The 18,147-nt window shown below is 37.5% G+C and overlaps 1 protein-coding gene across 4 annotated transcripts in view; it reads right to left on the bottom strand.

The window, feature by feature from the left end:
• WDR11 (WD repeat domain 11) overlaps positions 1–18,147 on the bottom strand; it is a 59,864-nt gene that overhangs the window by 6,518 nt on the left and 35,199 nt on the right. For all 4 annotated transcript variants that reach the window (XM_035269279.3, XM_078344083.1, XM_002756667.7 and 1 more), the window contains 9 exons: positions 17,755–17,863; positions 15,696–15,820; positions 14,850–14,997; positions 12,492–12,598; positions 11,981–12,095; positions 11,433–11,604; positions 3,328–3,436; positions 1,766–1,828; positions 626–691 (listed from right to left, as the gene is read on the bottom strand). In XM_035269279.3, the coding sequence (XP_035125170.1) occupies positions 626–691; positions 1,766–1,828; positions 3,328–3,436; positions 11,433–11,604; positions 11,981–12,095; positions 12,492–12,598; positions 14,850–14,997; positions 15,696–15,820; positions 17,755–17,863 (1,014 nt within the window). The remainder of the gene's footprint in view (positions 1–625; positions 692–1,765; positions 1,829–3,327; positions 3,437–11,432; positions 11,605–11,980; positions 12,096–12,491; positions 12,599–14,849; positions 14,998–15,695; positions 15,821–17,754; positions 17,864–18,147) is intronic.

Here is an 18,147-nt window from a genome sequence, read left to right as displayed (position 1 = left end):
TGGCATGGAGCCTGGCAGGGTGAAAGGGGGAGGCAGCAAGTTTTCCAGCCTGCTACTGGGTCTCCAACAGTACAGGGGCCTGATTGCACAGGACCCCTTCAGACCCCAACATCTTTCTATTCTGTGTTAAGAACAATTGTTTACCTGGTTTGACATTAGCACACCTTTCAATGTGGGCCAGTGATTCACATTAGTAAGAAGTTCCTCTGGGATAACTGGCTAGATAAGGTATGAAAGTAATGTGCTACTTATTCTGTGGGGAGTGGAGTCTTCTTTATAAGTGGCAAACTCTACTGTAAGTGAGAATACACAGGTTGTCACTTTTAATATAATTTATTGGTATATTTAAATATATGCAGTTTGCATCTGCTTTTTTAAAACACATATTTTCAAAAGCTGTAGACGGAAGTGCTTTCCAGAGAGAAAGCCTAGATCTCACATTTAAAATGCAATTTGATTTTTTCCCAATTTGTTATCACTACTCTCAAAATTATTTTAAGTTACATCTAAAAAATGAACTGATACAATTTTCTAAACTCTTAAGTGTTTGTAACTAAAAACCCTTAAAAGGAATAAGTTAACTTGAAATCCTGTCTCTTATACAGAATACATCAAACAATATTACCTTGAAACAAGCAGGCACCTCTGTAAGAGAGTGAATTCCGGATCAAGCAATAGTTTCTTTATGTCACTGCGGAAGGAAACCAGACAAAAGTTTTGAATCAAACAATAAAGCATGGAGGTTGATCAATATACTCTTGAAATGAAAAATTCCAGTCAAATAATATGTTTTATATAAATATAGAGAATTTACACAAGATGAGGGACTCGACCCTGAAATTAGAAAAGCTGAGGGGCTGAGAGTGTGCTGGAGGCCTGGAGAAGTAGCAGCTGTCAGCCACCACAGGGAGCTGCAGGGCTCTGATTTCCGGTTTCTAGGCTTGCAGCAGTTTTTGAAAGTCTCAGGTGCCTAACTACTGGAACAGGAATGCCATTGTTGACAAAACCATTTCGCTAATCATCAAGAACAGTAAATAAAGAAGATGGCATTCGTAATTTATTCTGAAACGATTTAAAAAATAAAGTAAGGATGAATTGCCAGTGCTTTTATAAATTGATTTTTCTAAAATAGTTGAATGCTGAATATTCACAAGTCAGGCAGGAAGATATTCTTTAAATCTAGTTTTCCATTTAAATATAAATATTAATTTTTGCATAGCAAAAACTATTTTAAATTTTCCCTCAATAAAACATCTTATGCTTAATTTGTTAAACACTGTAATTACTTATAACAGATTCTAGATTGCAGAAACATGTTATGCTTTCCCTAAGAACTCCTTATGGACCCATATTCTTTCCTCTCTTATTCCAAGTACTTTCTGTCAAATGCCCTTGGCTCCAGGGAGCACATTCATTTCTTAGCCAGACTTGTGTACACCAGCACCTGACACAGAGAACTCATTTTAGAAGTGGGAAGCAGACCCAGAATTGCCCTGTGATTTGTCTTCCACTGTGCCCTGATGTGAGACCAGAGCAGCTGGTACTCATGAACTTGGTAAAGGCAGATGCTCTGTCACTGTAACTACTGCATAAGTACTTTTTCTGCAAAACACAGGCTCTAAAGGGAAGAAAACCTCTGCAAACAGAATAGTCTCTTCTTGGGCCACTAATATTTTCTAAAACATAACCTATTTTAATTTTGAAAAGTCTAATTATATTTTTCTTTCTCATATTACTATCTTCCAATAAAACATGGAATGCTTACTTAGACAATGAATTCAGCTGTTCTTGGAGGAGGTTCTTTATCTCTTCATTTTCTGGATAGTCACTGTACAGAAAAGATTTTGAATGAGTTCATTATCTCTTCACTTAAAACCATGTATTTCTTGACCTGAAAAACGTCGTGTTAATACAGAGATAATCTTCTTTGTAGTTTTTGGTTAAAAACCTGGTTATAGACCAAAATAACAAAAGTCTACACAGGACGCCACTAATCACCTTTAGTATCTGCTTTTATCTGAGTCAATAATAACAAAATAAGTAAAAAGAGTCTCCTCAGCTTTCAAGAAACCAGGAAATTTATTAGCAGGCTTTAAAATCTATCAGGTTTAGATTTCTTTGAATGAAGGACTTAGCAATTGCTAAAGAGACCTGCTCATTCACTGAGCTCTGCAGAATGAATATTCTGAGGAGACAGTGCTTGGAGAACAGACACTTGCCGGCATTATCTTTAAACCCCCAATCCACGCTGCACACGGCAGGAGTTCAGTAATATTTGTGAATTTAATTAATAATCACTAATAATAGTTTCTGTGAATTTTTTTGCAATGAGTCAAATATTGAGATTTGTAAGACACAGCATACCCCTGAAGCTAATTATGCTGCTTTTTATTTATTATTATTATACTTTAAGTTCTGGGGTACATGGGTAGAACATGCAGGTTTGTTACATAGGTATACACGTGCCATGGTGGTTTGCTGCACCCATCATCCCATCGTCTACATTAGGTATTTCTTCTAATGCTATCCCTCCCCTAGCCTCCTACTCCCGATAGGCCCCAGGTGTGTGATGTTCCCCTCCTTGAGTCCATGTGTTCTCATCATTCAACTTCCAGTTATGAGTGAGAATATGTGGTATTTGGTTTTCTGTTCTTGTGTTAGTTTGCTAAGAATGATGGTTCCCAGTTTCATCCATGTCCCTACGTAGGACATGAATTCATCCTTTTTTACAGCTGCATAGTATTCCATAGTATATATGTGCCACATTTTCTTTATCCGATCTATCACTGATGGACATTTGGGTTGGTTCCAAGACTTTGCAATTGGGAACAGTGCTACAATAAACATACTTGTGCATGTGTCTTTATAGTAGAATAATTTATAATCCTTTAGGTATATACCCAGTAATGGGATTGCTGGGTCAAATGGTATTTCTAGTTCTAGATCCTTGAAGAATCACCACACTGTCTTCCACAATGGTTGATGCTGCTTTTGAAAAGCACGGGCCTGGCTCCAAATTCCCCTGGCTTCCATTGCCCTCTTCACATGCATCCTTTTTGTCATCATGACACATCCATGTTCAGACCATAAGACAAGCACACAGCCACTGGAGAGCAATACATGCCCTCACAGCTCCTCACTGACCCACACTTTCACAAAGGCCCCTGAGAGATGGAAGCCAGAGGTAGCCTAGCAATTCTGTAGTGTCTCTTGGCTTTAAAGGCTCCATTTCCTTTAAATTCTGGAGTATAGGCCATGGCTGACTTTCATGGGTGTCCTTCAACCCCAAGTAAATTATGAAAGAAAAAGAAAAATGAAAAAACTCACACATGAGAAATGTCCAAAGAATACTGTCCATTCCAAGGCTGGTGTAATAAGAAGGCTTTCAAGGCAAGGGAGGCCCTTGGTACAAGGAGATATGGGCACCACACAGGCTCTAGACAACAAAGAAAGGTTCTTAAAAATAAAATGAAGTTTCATACTACAATGAAGCTTTGCCTATAAACCATTTACAGAGTAGTCAGCAGAGAGCAACAGGTAAATCTGGTGCAACTGAGAGAGTGTATTCAATGTAGTCACTGCTCAGGAAGCACAAGCCAAGAGCAGAGTCTGCATTCAAATCTGATCTACATAGTCTTCTTTTCCCCTTTTAAACTTAAGTATCCTGTGTGGTATACAACTCTGGTTCTACTTGAATAAAGGATTCAGTGTAGACTCAACAAATAGCAATAAAGTTAATTATTTTAAAATGTTAAAAATAAATAATAAACAAGATTTAAAAATAACTAATAACAAGATTTGCCTAGTTGTCAACATGTTCCAGTGCAAAGAAGCAGAAGACCTAAAGGCTGCAATGCCCAGCAGCTCTGCTCTGACCACACTACATTCTGTTGGACTCTTGACCTTAGCTCCAATTTTCTGGGGGTGCCCTGGCTTTTATAGCTCGGCCTTATTACCAATTCCCCTCCAGAATCCTGCAGAGCCTTTATTCATGGATCCCTTGAATAGATACAATTATGCAACATGACATAAACCTATAAATGGTATTGGCTTATTTAGGTGACTGTATTTTCATGCTGTTGTAAAGAACTACCTGAGACTGAGTAATTTATAAAGAAAAGAGGTTTGGCCGGGCACGGTGGCTCAAGCCTGTGTAATACCAGCACTTTGGGAGGCCGAGGCGGGTGGATCGCGAGGTCAAGAGATTGAGACCATCCTGGTCAACATGGTGAAACCCCGTCTCTACTAAAAACACAAAAAATTAGCTGGGCATGGTGGCGTGTGCCTGTAATCCCAGCTACTCAGGAGGCTGAGGCAGGAGAGTTGCCTGAACCCAGGAGGCGGAGATTGCGGTGAGCCGAGATCGTACCATTGCACTCCAGCCTGGGTAACAAGAGCGAAACTCCGCCTCAAAAAAAAAAAAAAGAGGTTTAATTGACTCACAGTTCCATATGGCTGGGGAGGCAAACTTACAATCATGGCAGAAGGTGAAGGGGAAGCAAGGTACGTCTCACATGGCAAGCAGGAGAGAGAGCAAGGGGGCCAGTGCCACATTTTAAAGCCATCAGATCTCCTAAGAACTCACTATCATGAGAACAGTAAGGGGGAAATCCGCCCCCACGATCCAATCACCCCCTGCCAGCTGTCTCCCCTGACTTGTGGGGATTACAATTTGACATGAGATTTGGTTGGAGACACAGAGCCAAATCATATCAGTGATCCATATCAACTTTGGACTGTGCTATTATCCAGCATGATATCCAATATGATAGTCACTTAAAATATTGCTAGTATAATGAAGGAAATGAATGTCTATCTTAGTTAATTTAAACTTAAAAAGTGATTATTGATTCAGTCATTGGATAACTCTTAAGTATGTTTGAAACAATTTGAATACATAACTACTTTGTCAACTGAAAATTTTACAAAATCTAAATAGACATTTACTGTTTCTGCTGAAAATCTGTCCTCTAAATTTAGAGGGCAGTTCAAGTTATTTTATAATAAATGTAAAAACTCACTGAATTTTGAAGAATGAATACTTTTAAAAAAAGTAAAATGTCTCACTAGTAACTTTTAATACTGATTATATGTTGAAATACAACTTTGGATATATTGGCTTAAATAAAATTTAATTAAAATTAATTTCATCTCTTTTTACTTTTTAAAAGGTGGATTCTATAATTTAAACTTACATATGTGGCTCACATTATGTTTCTATTGGAAAGCTCTGCTTTACAGAACTTCATTCTATGTAGTTAAATAAAAATTAAATTATACATAAAATACTTTATGTGGACTTCTCAATTTAAAAGCCAGAAAGTGACTGGAAATATTTTTAATAATGTTTTTTTACACCCAAGAATTTTAATATTGATTCAGTAAATTCAGTTAAAATGTAGTCCAAATTCAAAAGTTCCTTGTTATTCCCCAAATGTCCTGACAACTGTATTATTTTAAACAATCTGCGGTCCAGTCAAGGCCAGTACACTGCGCTGTTGCGTCTTGTTGGTCTACTCCAATCTAGAATGGTCCTCCCACTTTTTGGTTTTGGTCTTACACGACCTTTCCATTTTTGAAGAGTCCTGGTCAGCTGCTGTGGAGAATGTCCTATGTTCTAACTTGTCTGTTTTTTGATTATCAGACTCAGGTTAAACATTTTTGGCAGAGTCTGAACAAAGGATGCTGTGCATTTTTCAATGCATTGCATGTGCCAGAAGGAACACATTAGCTGTCTGGTTATAGGAAACACTAAATCTGATCATCTAGCTAAGGGGTATTCACCAGAGCTCTCTCTTATCAGGGCACCTTCCCCCCTGCATAATTAATTAATAACTATCATGCGGGGAAAATACTGTCAGACTGAATTTCATATCCCCAAACATCCTTTTCCTCAGTGATTTGACATCCACAAGTGATCCTTGCTTGAATTAATTATCGTATCGGGGTTGCAAACTGGTGATTTTCTAATATTATTCTTTCTGCATTTGTCAGCTGGCATTCTTCTGCCCACCTGAGCTTTCACTTCTTACCCACTCCCCCTTTTCTTACTGTGACTATTACTATGGAAAGAGGGTTTTTTGGCATTCTGCACTTACATCAATACCACTATTGTTTTTCGTGATGCTCAGACTGCCCCTGATTTGACAGAAGCCTTTCATAACCATTTATCTCTTACATCAGGTCATCCTTGGTTTTTCAGTTCCTTACTTGGGTTCTGGCACTATAAGATGCCCTAGACCCCTCTTGCATCTTCTGTGCCTCTATCCTGAAATAAACTTTTTGCCCAAGGAGCCCTGGCTCCTTTTAGCCTGGGAATGGAATTTACAAAGTAAAATCTGGTGCCATTGAGTGTCAATGTAACAACACTGTGAGCAGAGCTGGGGAATACACATTTTCAAGAAGTCATGATTTTTTATCAATCCAAATCCACCCCTGGAATGTTTCTTCCCACCTCGCCACTTCACATCTCTATCTCCCTTTCTATCAGCACAGACCCTGGTTCTGCAATTTGGTTACTAAATTATTCTAGACTATAAAATGTACAAAACAGTTTCAGAATTACTAGTGCCACTGTCAACTACTCTGGAAAAGTTCAACATTCCTTAGCAACTCTCTGTCGTTAGAATATAAACCACTAAAGGTAGGCGGTGAGTGAGAAGTTCAGTGTTGCAGTTATTTGAACTGTTTTTTGTGTGTGTGTGTAATTATGTTACCAATGTTGCTGCTACACAGTTTGGTTCAACTGTTTCTTGCATTCAATTTTAGGGTTTGGTTTTTCTTTCATCCTTTTTGTCACTGTATATTTTGAATATGTAAAATACATGAATGGTTCAAAACTTGAAACTATATAACAAAGATAGAAGAGCTTCACTGCTATCCCCACATTCTCCATTTTTCCATCTATATCCTCTTAACTATTCTCATCGGCTTCTGGATTATTCTGTGTATGTGTGTGTGTTTTAGTAAGCAAACATATGTGTACATGCAACTATGTGTAAAATTCACCTTTGTACACAAGCAGGCTATAAGCACTCTTTTATGCTTGCATTTTTCATTTACACATATTCTAGATATCACTCTACATCAGGTCATAGAGCTATTCCTCCCTATTTTACAGCTGCATAGATTATTCTATTCTGCAGATGTCCCCAAATTTATTCAAGCAATCTCCTATGGCTAAGGCTCTTTCCAAAATTTCACTATGAATAACTGTGTGCATTTTGGTCGCATGTATGATTGTACATCTTAAGATAAATTCTCAGCACTGAGACTGCTGGGTAAAAAGGTAAACGTGCATGTAGCTCTGCTATAGGAAGGTAAATTCCTTCCTATAGATCTCACTGTAAGCAATGGATGAGAGTGCTCGTTTCCTCGTAGCCTTGCCAACAGTATATTTTCTTTCTTTCTTTTTTTTTTTTTTTTTGAGACAGAGTTTTGCTCTTGTTACCCAGGCTGGAGTGCAATGGCACGATCTCGGCTCGCCGCAACCTCTGCCTTCTGGGTTCAGGCAATTCTCCTGCCTCAGCCTCCTGACTAGCTGGGATTACAGGCACACGCCACCGTGCCCAGCTAATTTTTTGTATTTTTAGTAGAGACGGGGTTTCACCATGTTGACCAGGATGGTCTCGATATCTTGACCTCGTGATCCACCCACCTTGGCCTCCCAAAGTGCTGGGGTTACACGCTTGAGCCACTGCACCCGGCCCAACAGTATATTTTCAAGCTTTTGAATTGTTCATCTGATAGGTAAGAAATGATTTTTTAGTGTAGTTTTAATTTATATTTTTCTCTTTTTAAAAACGTATTTAAAAACATTCTTTTTCTTCTTTTATCCTTACTAGCAGGAAGTCAAGTATTTTTCTTATTATGAATAAAGTTGAGCATATTTTCATATGTTGAAGGGTCATTTGTTTATCTTTTTTCCCCTCCGTAGACAGTCTGTGACTTGGAAATTTCCCCCAGATAATCATTTATATTTGGCTTTGCTTATTGACCACTTTATTTTATTCCTTATTAAAGCTTTTCTTTTGCTTTGAATTTTTTTTTTTTTTTAATTTCCACTTAGTCATCTCTTCCTTTACATCTAGGCTGTAAAGGAAGGACTGTATCTTGGAAAAATGAGGCTTATCTAACCACCTACAAAGCCACTGAAAACTTAGCACTGAAAGGGATGCAGGTGGCTAGCTTAACTTACTTTCTATTCGTCCCCCATAGATGACAATCTATATAATTCTCAAATTTTCAAGTCAGCCCCTTTCATGTTCAGACAGTGGTTATTGGTATTACGTCATGGTATGTGGTAAATGTCAGGGGAAAAAATTAACAATACATGATACGGCCGGGAGCGGTGGCTCACGCCTATAATCCCAGCACTTTGGGAGGCTGAGGCGGGTGGATCACGAGGTCAAGAGATCAAAACCATCCTGGTCAACATGGTGAAACCCCATCTCTACTAAAAATACAAAAAATTAGCTGGGCATGGTGGTGCATGCCTGTAGTCCCAGCTACTCAGGAGGCTGAGGCAGGAGAATTGCTTGAACCCAGGAGATGGAGGTTGCAGTGAGCTGAGATTGTGCCATTGCACCCCACCCTGGGTAATAAGAGTGAAACTCTGTCTCAAAACAAAAACAAAAACCAAAAAAACCCAATACATAATAATATCGGAATGGTTCAAGGAAGTTGCCATACGGTGTGGTAATTTCTTAATCAATTAACAAATGAAAAGATATAAGAGAATCCACGTAGGAAGCAGCATCCAGAGTGTTTACATAATGTAAGCAAGACAACATTTACCAAGTCTGAGTAAAAAGAGGAAAATATCTTATTTTTAAAAACAAATACATGTTATTTCTCCAAAAGCAAAATATTGTTGAGAGCATCCCAATGAGGATGAACAAACTGAAAGTGACCTTTACTACTTCCCTCCTTCAAATGAATTTAAGGCTTTCTTCTGAAGGGTAGAGAGCACACACGAAAAAGTAATAGGTGATCATCTCACAGCTGGAGAAACTCACCTGCAAGAGCTCATTCATCTCTGGAAATTACACAATTAGAGTGCAAAAGCAGTTAGCATCATTGCTGTTTGTCATAGATTCTGTTCCGTTTGGGCTAAAGTTATGTGAGGTGTTAATCATAACACCCAGGTTTTTAGCTACCTACATGACAGGAATGCAGAAAATCAGTAACCGAAGAGCCAAGAAGAAAAGCAGTAGAAAAAGTTACTCCTCCATCACTTGGAAATGGCAACATCAAGGTGAGCTGGAAATCTGGGAAGGAAAGGACTCTCTTTTGTGATTTTATTCAGTATGACTCAATGGGGGGGGGGGGAAGAGAGCTACGGGATACTACTGGCATTTGGGGCAGGACAATTCTTCATTGTGCCAGACCGTTCCAGGTTGTTTAGCATATCTGGACCTCCCCACACTGCAAGTCATTGTGATATATTTCTGAATGCCTCAAGATTACTGAAAATGACTATGGGAAGATGAGGCAGATGAAGAGAAAAGGTCTGTGCATAAACCTGATTATGGAAAGCTTCTTTCCAAATATGCTTACTCAGGAAAATGTGCTTAGCAGCGGCCTTTAACACTGAGGAGGAAATTTCCCTGATACCAAGTAAATACTGTTTAAGAAGTACAGAAACTGCATGATACCAGAATGCTATTAAACAAATCTGATACTCTTACATTCCTTTTAGATGCTGCCAAAATGACTATAAAGATTTATTTTTATGGCACTTTATGGTCCTGACAAATTAGGTAGCAGACAAGAAAGGTTCTCCAACTCAAACACAGGAATTCTAATCTTATTTGTCTGATGACCTCTCTTTATTGGAGGAAGAAGAGGCCAATCTAAGCTGCTCTAAAAAAATGGACAGACATGAATCAATATTTTATGACGTTCTCTACTTGTTATCAAGGAGAATTGAAGAATACATAGGAAATACTGATGTATTAATGCCTATGACCTAAAATAATTCTATTTTTATCCCATATCAGTAAGCCCAAATATACTTCTAATTTCTCAGAATAGCAATCTATTATATCAAACTTTTTTCCTCAAGACCAAATCAGCTGTGTATCTGGAGGTAAACACACAGATGTTTCTTCCTTCACTCCTCATTTACACTACCACCAGATTTCTTTCTTTAAGAAATCCCTTGACTTGGAGCTTTTTAGATTCGAATTTTATGTTAAAAGTGAAGGAAAAGCTCTTCAAACATTTCAATTGCAGCTCCACACTTCTTTACCTAAAATTAGTAACTGATTTTTTCAAAAATCACCCTTGAAGTTCTTTCAATTTCTTCAGTACTTTTAGGTTTAAATGAATACCAGTGCTTGCCCTTTCCGAGAAGGCCATCCTGATGCTTCTGCAGAGCTGGCAAATGACTCAAGGACAGACACGGGAATGCAGGGGTCTTGAATTCTGGCTTCACCTGATGGCAGTCAGTTACACAGTAAGAAGTGGTGGTGCCCAAATGCGGTGGGCAGGCGTGGCCAGTAAAAACCAAAGCACATCTGACGTAAGTTAAAGGCAGCCCCATTAACATTAGCATCAACTGGGTAGTGCCTCAACCATGAACATAAAGTGAAAAGCCAGGATTTTAAAACCTTACTGTCTCTGAAATGCCAAATATTGACCCTATGAAGGTTTAGAAAAGTTTCATGAAATTTTCTACATATCAGCCTGGAGTGTGTACCAAAGTTTTGCTGGGAGAATACTCAGGCAAGACGTTCCTTCCTCTGCTCCGATGAGGATCAAATATCTTCCAAGGATGAAAACTGTATTTCATCAGCCAAAAACTGCCTTTTAACTGATAAATAGATGCATTCACAATAGTCCCATTCTTTTTTTAGAAGTCACATATGGGGTATACTCTACTAAAATGTTTTTTTTATTCTGGTAAAAAGCAATGTCAAAACAACCATACAAAACAGAGCAAGATACTGCAATCTCCTAATTTGCTGTGACTGGTCACGCTAGTCACAGATTGGCATCAAAATTCACAATAGTCAGAACACTTTCCAAAGTGACTTTTCAATGATATATGGTTGTAAAAGATATAAGGCCATTATTAACAAGCCAGCAGCCTTATCTCTAGATTCATGTCCTCTGATGAGTTCACCTAAATTCTGAGTAAGCCATTTTTATGAATGTAAACATCTTTTATCTTGTTAACAAACCAAAGAGCCAAAAAAGGGGCATTTATAAAACCTGAGTTGGGAATGATTGACACCTATAGTTAGGAAGATTGCAGCATCTCAGCAGTAAAAACACTCAAACTTCAAGTTAATATGTTTTCTTAAACTCAGATTCTAAGAAAATAAGGCTAAAATGAAACAGAAGCAGCAGCTCTCTCCCCAAAATATAGCAGCATGCAAGCAAAGTAAAGACAGGTTTCAAAGCACCCTATCATTAGGATTCCATACCAGTTAACTCTTGTTCATCCATTCTAAAGCACGCAGACTTCATAGACATCTCTAGGACTCTGATGCATCCATCATCTGAGGCCAAGATCACTTTATCTGATGTACACCAGTCCACATCCAATATACGAAAGGTCACATTTCTCCCACTTCTTAAACTGCTCACCATCTGAACCTTCAAGATTGAATCTGGGTGTCAGTTCCGGACAGAAAAGGAAGACGTTTATCATTCTAGATTAAATGGTCAAGGAAGACAGTCTGTGGCAAAGGCCCAGTGCTAGTTTAGAATTGGACAGCCTCTGGCAAATCTGTCTTCCATAAATAGGCAGCATGTTAGAGGTCTCAAAGACAATGATAACATTAAAGAATAAATAAATCTTCAGTTATTACCTTTAGAACATAAAGTTTTTAAAAGAAAATAATTTGTTATGAGAAACTTGACAAACTCATTAAGTAGTTTTCATTTTTAAATCAGAAAGAAGTTTTTTAAAAAAGCACAGTTCCTATGGCTAACAATTCATTTACATTTTATCCTCATGGAGAGGGCCTACCTCTTTAGTATCCCACACTTCAGCTCCATCATTGTACATTGCTATTAATTTTTGATTTCCTTTACCAGGAGCAAAACGAATCTTCCTCACCCAACTTCGGTGTGTAGGTATTCCTCTGAAGACAAAGAAACAAAAACACCAATACAATGTGGAGCAAGATCTAGTCACCAGAAACTGTATTCAATGTCTCTCACTATTTTCAATTCTGACAGGTCTGATGATGGGTGAACCCTTTACCTGCTGAGACTGGGAGCCACATGTGATACAAAGGGCCTGCCCTTTAAGGTCAGCTAAGCCTTCTGCAGGGGCCGCTTGCAGATAACAGTTTCCTATGAATGCTTGGCTTGAGGCCCATCCTCCCAAGTTTAGGTGACAAGATACCCAAGGGTCCAAGCTACACCTCCACGAGTTTATTGATCCTGCTTGCCAAGTCACAAGCCTCTAATGGAATCATATCAAGAAGTCACATTTTTTAAAAACTAAATAACAAGGTTTCATTATTGGCTCCTACCTGGAGACTCTGCCTTTCAAGTCCCAAAAATTTAAATTTCCATCCATATCTCCAAGCACTAATGTATCACCTTTCCATGCGATGCAGGTAATACTACCCATGCTTCCCTAGAAAACAATAGCAACAAACACATAGAAATTTTACTATGCTGTAAAAGGCATCATAATAAAGAAATACTTTAATGAAACTTAATTTAAAAGGTTGTGCTTTAGTATACTTTAGCCACCAAACCCTAAAACAGATTTCAGACACTAACAAAGAGCTACATTGCCTATTAATTGCAACTGTGAAGAAACAGGAGATTTCAACCTGATAGACATTAAGTAGTTACCTGAGCTAGATTTAAAGAGAGGGGATATCTTTTGAGGAACAAATACTTCAAAAAAAAGGAAATTAAGAAAAAAAGAGAAGTAAAGGGAACGTTTTCCAGAGAACTGACTCAAACTTCTCTCTCACTGGAAAAGGATAACTAAATCCATTCCAAGGAAAACTGAAAGCTCTTTTATAACTAATTGTGCAGTAATTTTTCTGTTAAAAAAAGGATCCACAGCTTCACTGATACCTTTTGGAACATTGTGGAATCATTGAAGGTATTGTAGAGATTCTGTTTACTAATAGCATGTGCAGTTTAAATTCACAGAAAGCTTTGCACAAAAGTTACATATAGCAGCACCATGTAAGAATGAAATGCTACTATAATCAATCTAACTTGGAGGAAGAAAGGAACCCGCAGTTCTAACAGATGCTCAGAGGTGGTATCATGGAAGGCTCAGTAGCCTGAGCTCTGGAGTCAGACTGCCTGGGCTTGAGTCCCAGCTTGAAACTGCTATGTGATTTGAGGCATGTTTAGTTAACCTTACTGTGTCTTGGATTTATTGTCAATAAAGTAGGGTAAGTTCGTGAAACTTGAGTTGTTGCTAGTATTAATAAATTTATAAAGGCAAAGGCCTTAAAGCAATGCCTGCCATGCAATAAATAGTTAATACATGTTAGCTATTAAATAATATTACTGCTCAATTACTTCTCTATTTATTAAAAGAAATCTTGTTTTTGCATTTATTGTGTAATATAAGAATTCAAATGGTATCCACAGTAAAAAATAAGAAAACTCCAGTGTTTTGAATAATTGGCCATTAGCAGACTAGCATACACACCGACGACTGCATAAACCCTGCTAACAGTAAATAAACAAAAACTGGATTTAAAAATCAATATTATAATCAAGTCAATTAATAAAACAACATAGTTATATTAAAGAAATGTAATTCTGTGTAATATGAAGCAGCACTTTATGATATCTGCTTTCCTAACCACATCATAGAACGTTTAATTAAGAAGTTGCCTTTGAAGAGACTTCTGAAACTAGGTCATCATGGACTCTGCAACTTCCTTTTTGCTTTCTCAGATCCCTTGCTCTAGGGGAGGCCAGTTGTCATGTGGTGAGGACACTCAAGCAGCCTTATGGAAGGATTCACATGAGGAAGAACTGAGCTCCCTTGTCAACAGCCAGCATTAATGTACAATAGCCTTGTGAGTCAGCCATCTTGGAAATAGATCCTTCTGCCCTATTACACTTCAAAAGACTGCAGCCACAGCCAACATTTAGATTGTAACTTTATGAGACCCCAAAGCCACCTATAAAATTATGAGGGGTTGGCATTCTACTAGGGCATTCCATTTTTAGATGGCAATTTAAAATAAATATACCTATTTTAAAAAATCCCCTCATGCCTTCATTTAACCATTATAATAGCCTGTGTTAGTTAACATAAACATTTTCATGATCCATCTATTAAAAACAATCTATGAGATGCATGCTGACACAAATGATTAATGACAAAACTTTAGTTACAGATTCCACAAGGCCTTAAGAAGGATATATGTAAGTTAGTAAATGGTAATAATACTATTACACTTACAACCTCATTACTGTTATCCAAAAATAATACTAGATTCTAAGTCAAATCCTTCAAGGTAATGCCTGAAATGGAAAGAAGACAGATACTGAAATCAGACAGACCTGAGTTTAAAATACTGCTCTGCCATATAAGTAAGCTGGGTAACCTTGGGAAAGTTACTTATTCTTCCTTAGTTTTGTTACAGGTAAAATGGAGATAACTCCTCATGGATTATTATGGAAATAAAAATGAGTAGCATACAGTAAACATTTAATCTAAATAGTTACAGCGTTATTCTGTAGCAGTAAGGAACAAGTTTAATCAATTTTATTATCTCCTTAAATAAAGTTAATTTACATTAGGCTTTTCTGAAGCTTTCCAACTTAACGATTCCTTCACTGGATATGAAACCAACAAAACAAAATCTTCTTGATGAAGGTTTAATCAAGGTTTTACTCACATCTGGCGGAATCCGAGCACTATCTTTTACTGAGTTTCCTTCAACAGTGAGATGATAAACTTGGCCATCATTATCAGTAAATACAAAATGTTCCCGGGCAGAGATGTTCTGACTAAGTTCAGATTTACTTTCTGCCTCCTGCAGCAAGCTTTGGGATGGTAAAAAATAAGATAAAGATATTTCTTTTTCCTAGAGTGATACCCATAATTAATTGACTTGCCTGAATACAGATGCATTAAGAGATCCAAAACTATTTTTTTAAAAGTCTGAAACTAATATTTGCTCAGCTAATCATGGGTAAACATGAATCACTCCTAAACAGTCATACCATCAGAGGAAGTTTACTCTGGGCAGAGCAACATGGTGATCTAAGCTTAATACAAGAAAAACAATAAACTTCATGGCTGTTTTTGCTATAGAATTCTCCTCGACAGAAGGGAGGCTATACAGTGACTCATCCTTTTATCTGTAAGATTGGTATGGAAGTTTTATCTGTAAGATTGGTATGGATGGGGATGAAATTTAGAATTCTCAACACATTTTCTTTGGTGTGCATAAATGATAATATGACCTATCTGTATGTCTATGCTATATTCACTTGAATTTCAGAAGCTGAAGTTTATGAAGTGATCACATTTACTAACAGATGCTGATGGGTGAATATTACTGCCTATGTGACTAGCTACAATAAACAGTATAATACAATAATAAAAATGATAAAATCAACTTTTTCATAATCTGGATATGTACTGAAAGATGAAACCAAGTTTGTTCAAAAGCAGAGTCCCTTCTGAGGACACTTGTCCAATTCCCATGATGCTAACAGCACAAATGACTGTCCTGTACCTGATCACAGATGATTCAACAATACTCAGCTCTGTGTCTGAGACGACGGTCTGGCGGGCCATGGCCTCTCGAGTAGCAAGTTGTTTCTTCCTCAGGCTCTTCAAGTTATGAGATGGTGACCACTCCTGTAAAGCAAAGGCAGACAGAACTACATGTATTAGGTTTCCTTCTGTCAAAGAATCCTCCAGAACAGCTGGGCACACACACCACTGGCCAACATCATTTATTATTACTGCACATGAATCCACAATGTGTTTTTCAGAGTCTACCTTCTTACACAAAGGCTGAATGAATGCATTTTAACTAGAGCTTTTATGGCAAACTTACAAACGGTCTGACCTTTTGATGTTTGTTAAAAAAATTTACAAAATGAAAATAATGAATTCAATTATAGTATCGCCTATTCCTCACCACCCCCCGCCCTCTGAGACGATCACAGTTCTCCAATCAGGGCCCTTATCATCCATTGATCCCTCTAAAACCACTTGTTTTATTTATATATTCTTTTATGTTCTACCTATTGTAAAGCCTTCAGTCCAATATCCTCACATATGTATAAGTTCTTAACATGTAGTTATTTCACATGTACTTCTAATTTACATAAATAGTACTATGTTTCTATATGTGTGTGTGAGTGTGTGTGTGTGTGTGTGTGTCTGTGTGTGTATATATATATATATTTCATCCTGTTTCTTACTCTTTCCACTGTTTTTATGTCCTATTCCTCCTGTTTCTGCATGGTACGTAACACTCCATGGGTGCATCAGCCAATTGCTAATCTGTCTCCTCTCTCAGTAAAAAACACAGATGGTCTCCAAACTCAGATCATGACAAACACCACCACAGTCAATATCTTTGCAAAAGTTCCTTTATGACCAAGAGCTCGACAGACACAGAGGATATCTGTGTTTGCCCAAGTGCTGCCAGTTTGCTTCACAGAATGGCTGCATTGGTCTACATTCCTACCAGCAATTGCACAAGGATTCCCAGACCCTATATTCCACCCATACTTGACACTACATGGCTTTCTAGCTTTCATTAGTCTAAAAGGTAGAGCCATACCACGGTTTGAATATCTCTGAAAACTGATGAGTCTGAATATTCCTTTATATGGCTTGCTGGCCTTTTAGGTTTCTCTGTCTCCCATTAGCTCTTCACAGATATTGTTCATTTTTCCACTACGGTTCCTGCTTTTTCTCATCGTTGACTTGCAGGAGTTTCTAGTTAAATTTAGACACTGGAAAATTTGTTTTCTATATTTAACTTTTACAGTGATATTCTTCATCAAACAAAAAGCATTAATGTTGATTAATTAAATGCATTACGTTTCTTTTTCTTTTTTTGCCCTTTTGGTTTGAGCTTCTGATGGCTCTTCCTGCCCCTAGGTCACAAAAATATTTTGTATTTTGTTATATTCAATTTTGTGGCTTTACGTTTTTACATTTAGGTCTTTAGTCCTGTGACACTTCTGTATATGGTATTAAGAAGAGATCAAGTATTTTTATCCATAAAGTGAGATCGTTTTCCCAACACCGTCTACTACACAGTTCATCCATCCTCTTTGATTTGTGCTACTTTACTACATATTAAGTCCCCAAATATTCACGGGTCTGTTTCTGAGCTCTTTATTAGGTTGACCTACCTCCTATTCTCGTGACAATACAATACTGATCTTATTTCTGTGGTTTTATAAGACGTACTACTATCAGGTAGGAAGGGGCCAACCGCCCCCCCACCCCACATTTTAGTCCTCTTTATTCAAGGATGACTTAGCTATTTAGGACCTTTATTCTTTCATAAACATTTTAGAATATGTTTATCAGATTCCTCAAAATATCCAAATGAAACTTTAATTGGAATTGCACTAATGTAATACTAGGTTGATCCATCCAAGAAAATAAGAGTTATTTCCATTTATTGAGATCATCTTCTCTGAAAACATATTTTTAACAAGAAAATATAATTTTGCCAGTATTGATTTTGATTCAAGCCTAAGCAAAACATTCACCACATACACACTTACCTAAACAAACAATTTACTTCTTAAAGTGTAACTTACCAAAGCAGTTATTGCAGGGAAGTTTTTGGACATTTCTCTAAGAAGGGTACAAGTTCTAATATCCCATAACTCTAGGGGTTTATCTTTGAATACAACTGCCAAATACTGCCTAAAATAAACAAAATTACCAAATAAGCCCCTTTTTGCAAAAATTTCACCATGAATTAGACCAAATAAAAAGTTCAGTAAACTGAAAAACTCAGCTGATACATTCTAAATATAGACAATTTAAACTACCATTTTAGCCCCCAAGATTAACAATCATAAGAAGGAAAAGCTCTAAGATGACCTGTGAGAGCACATACAGTCTCACACAATTAGGTAAGGAGTCCAACTCGGAAGAAAGAGTGACGCAGATTCAAACCCTGACGCCACAACTTATGTTAACCCTCC

This window comes from Callithrix jacchus, chromosome 12, assembly GCF_049354715.1.
Source record: "Callithrix jacchus isolate 240 chromosome 12, calJac240_pri, whole genome shotgun sequence".
In the NCBI taxonomy this organism is placed as follows: domain Eukaryota; kingdom Metazoa; phylum Chordata; class Mammalia; order Primates; family Cebidae; genus Callithrix; species Callithrix jacchus.
The sequence above is the reverse complement of the archived record's forward strand: the minus strand, read 5'-3'. Positions and strand labels throughout refer to the sequence as shown.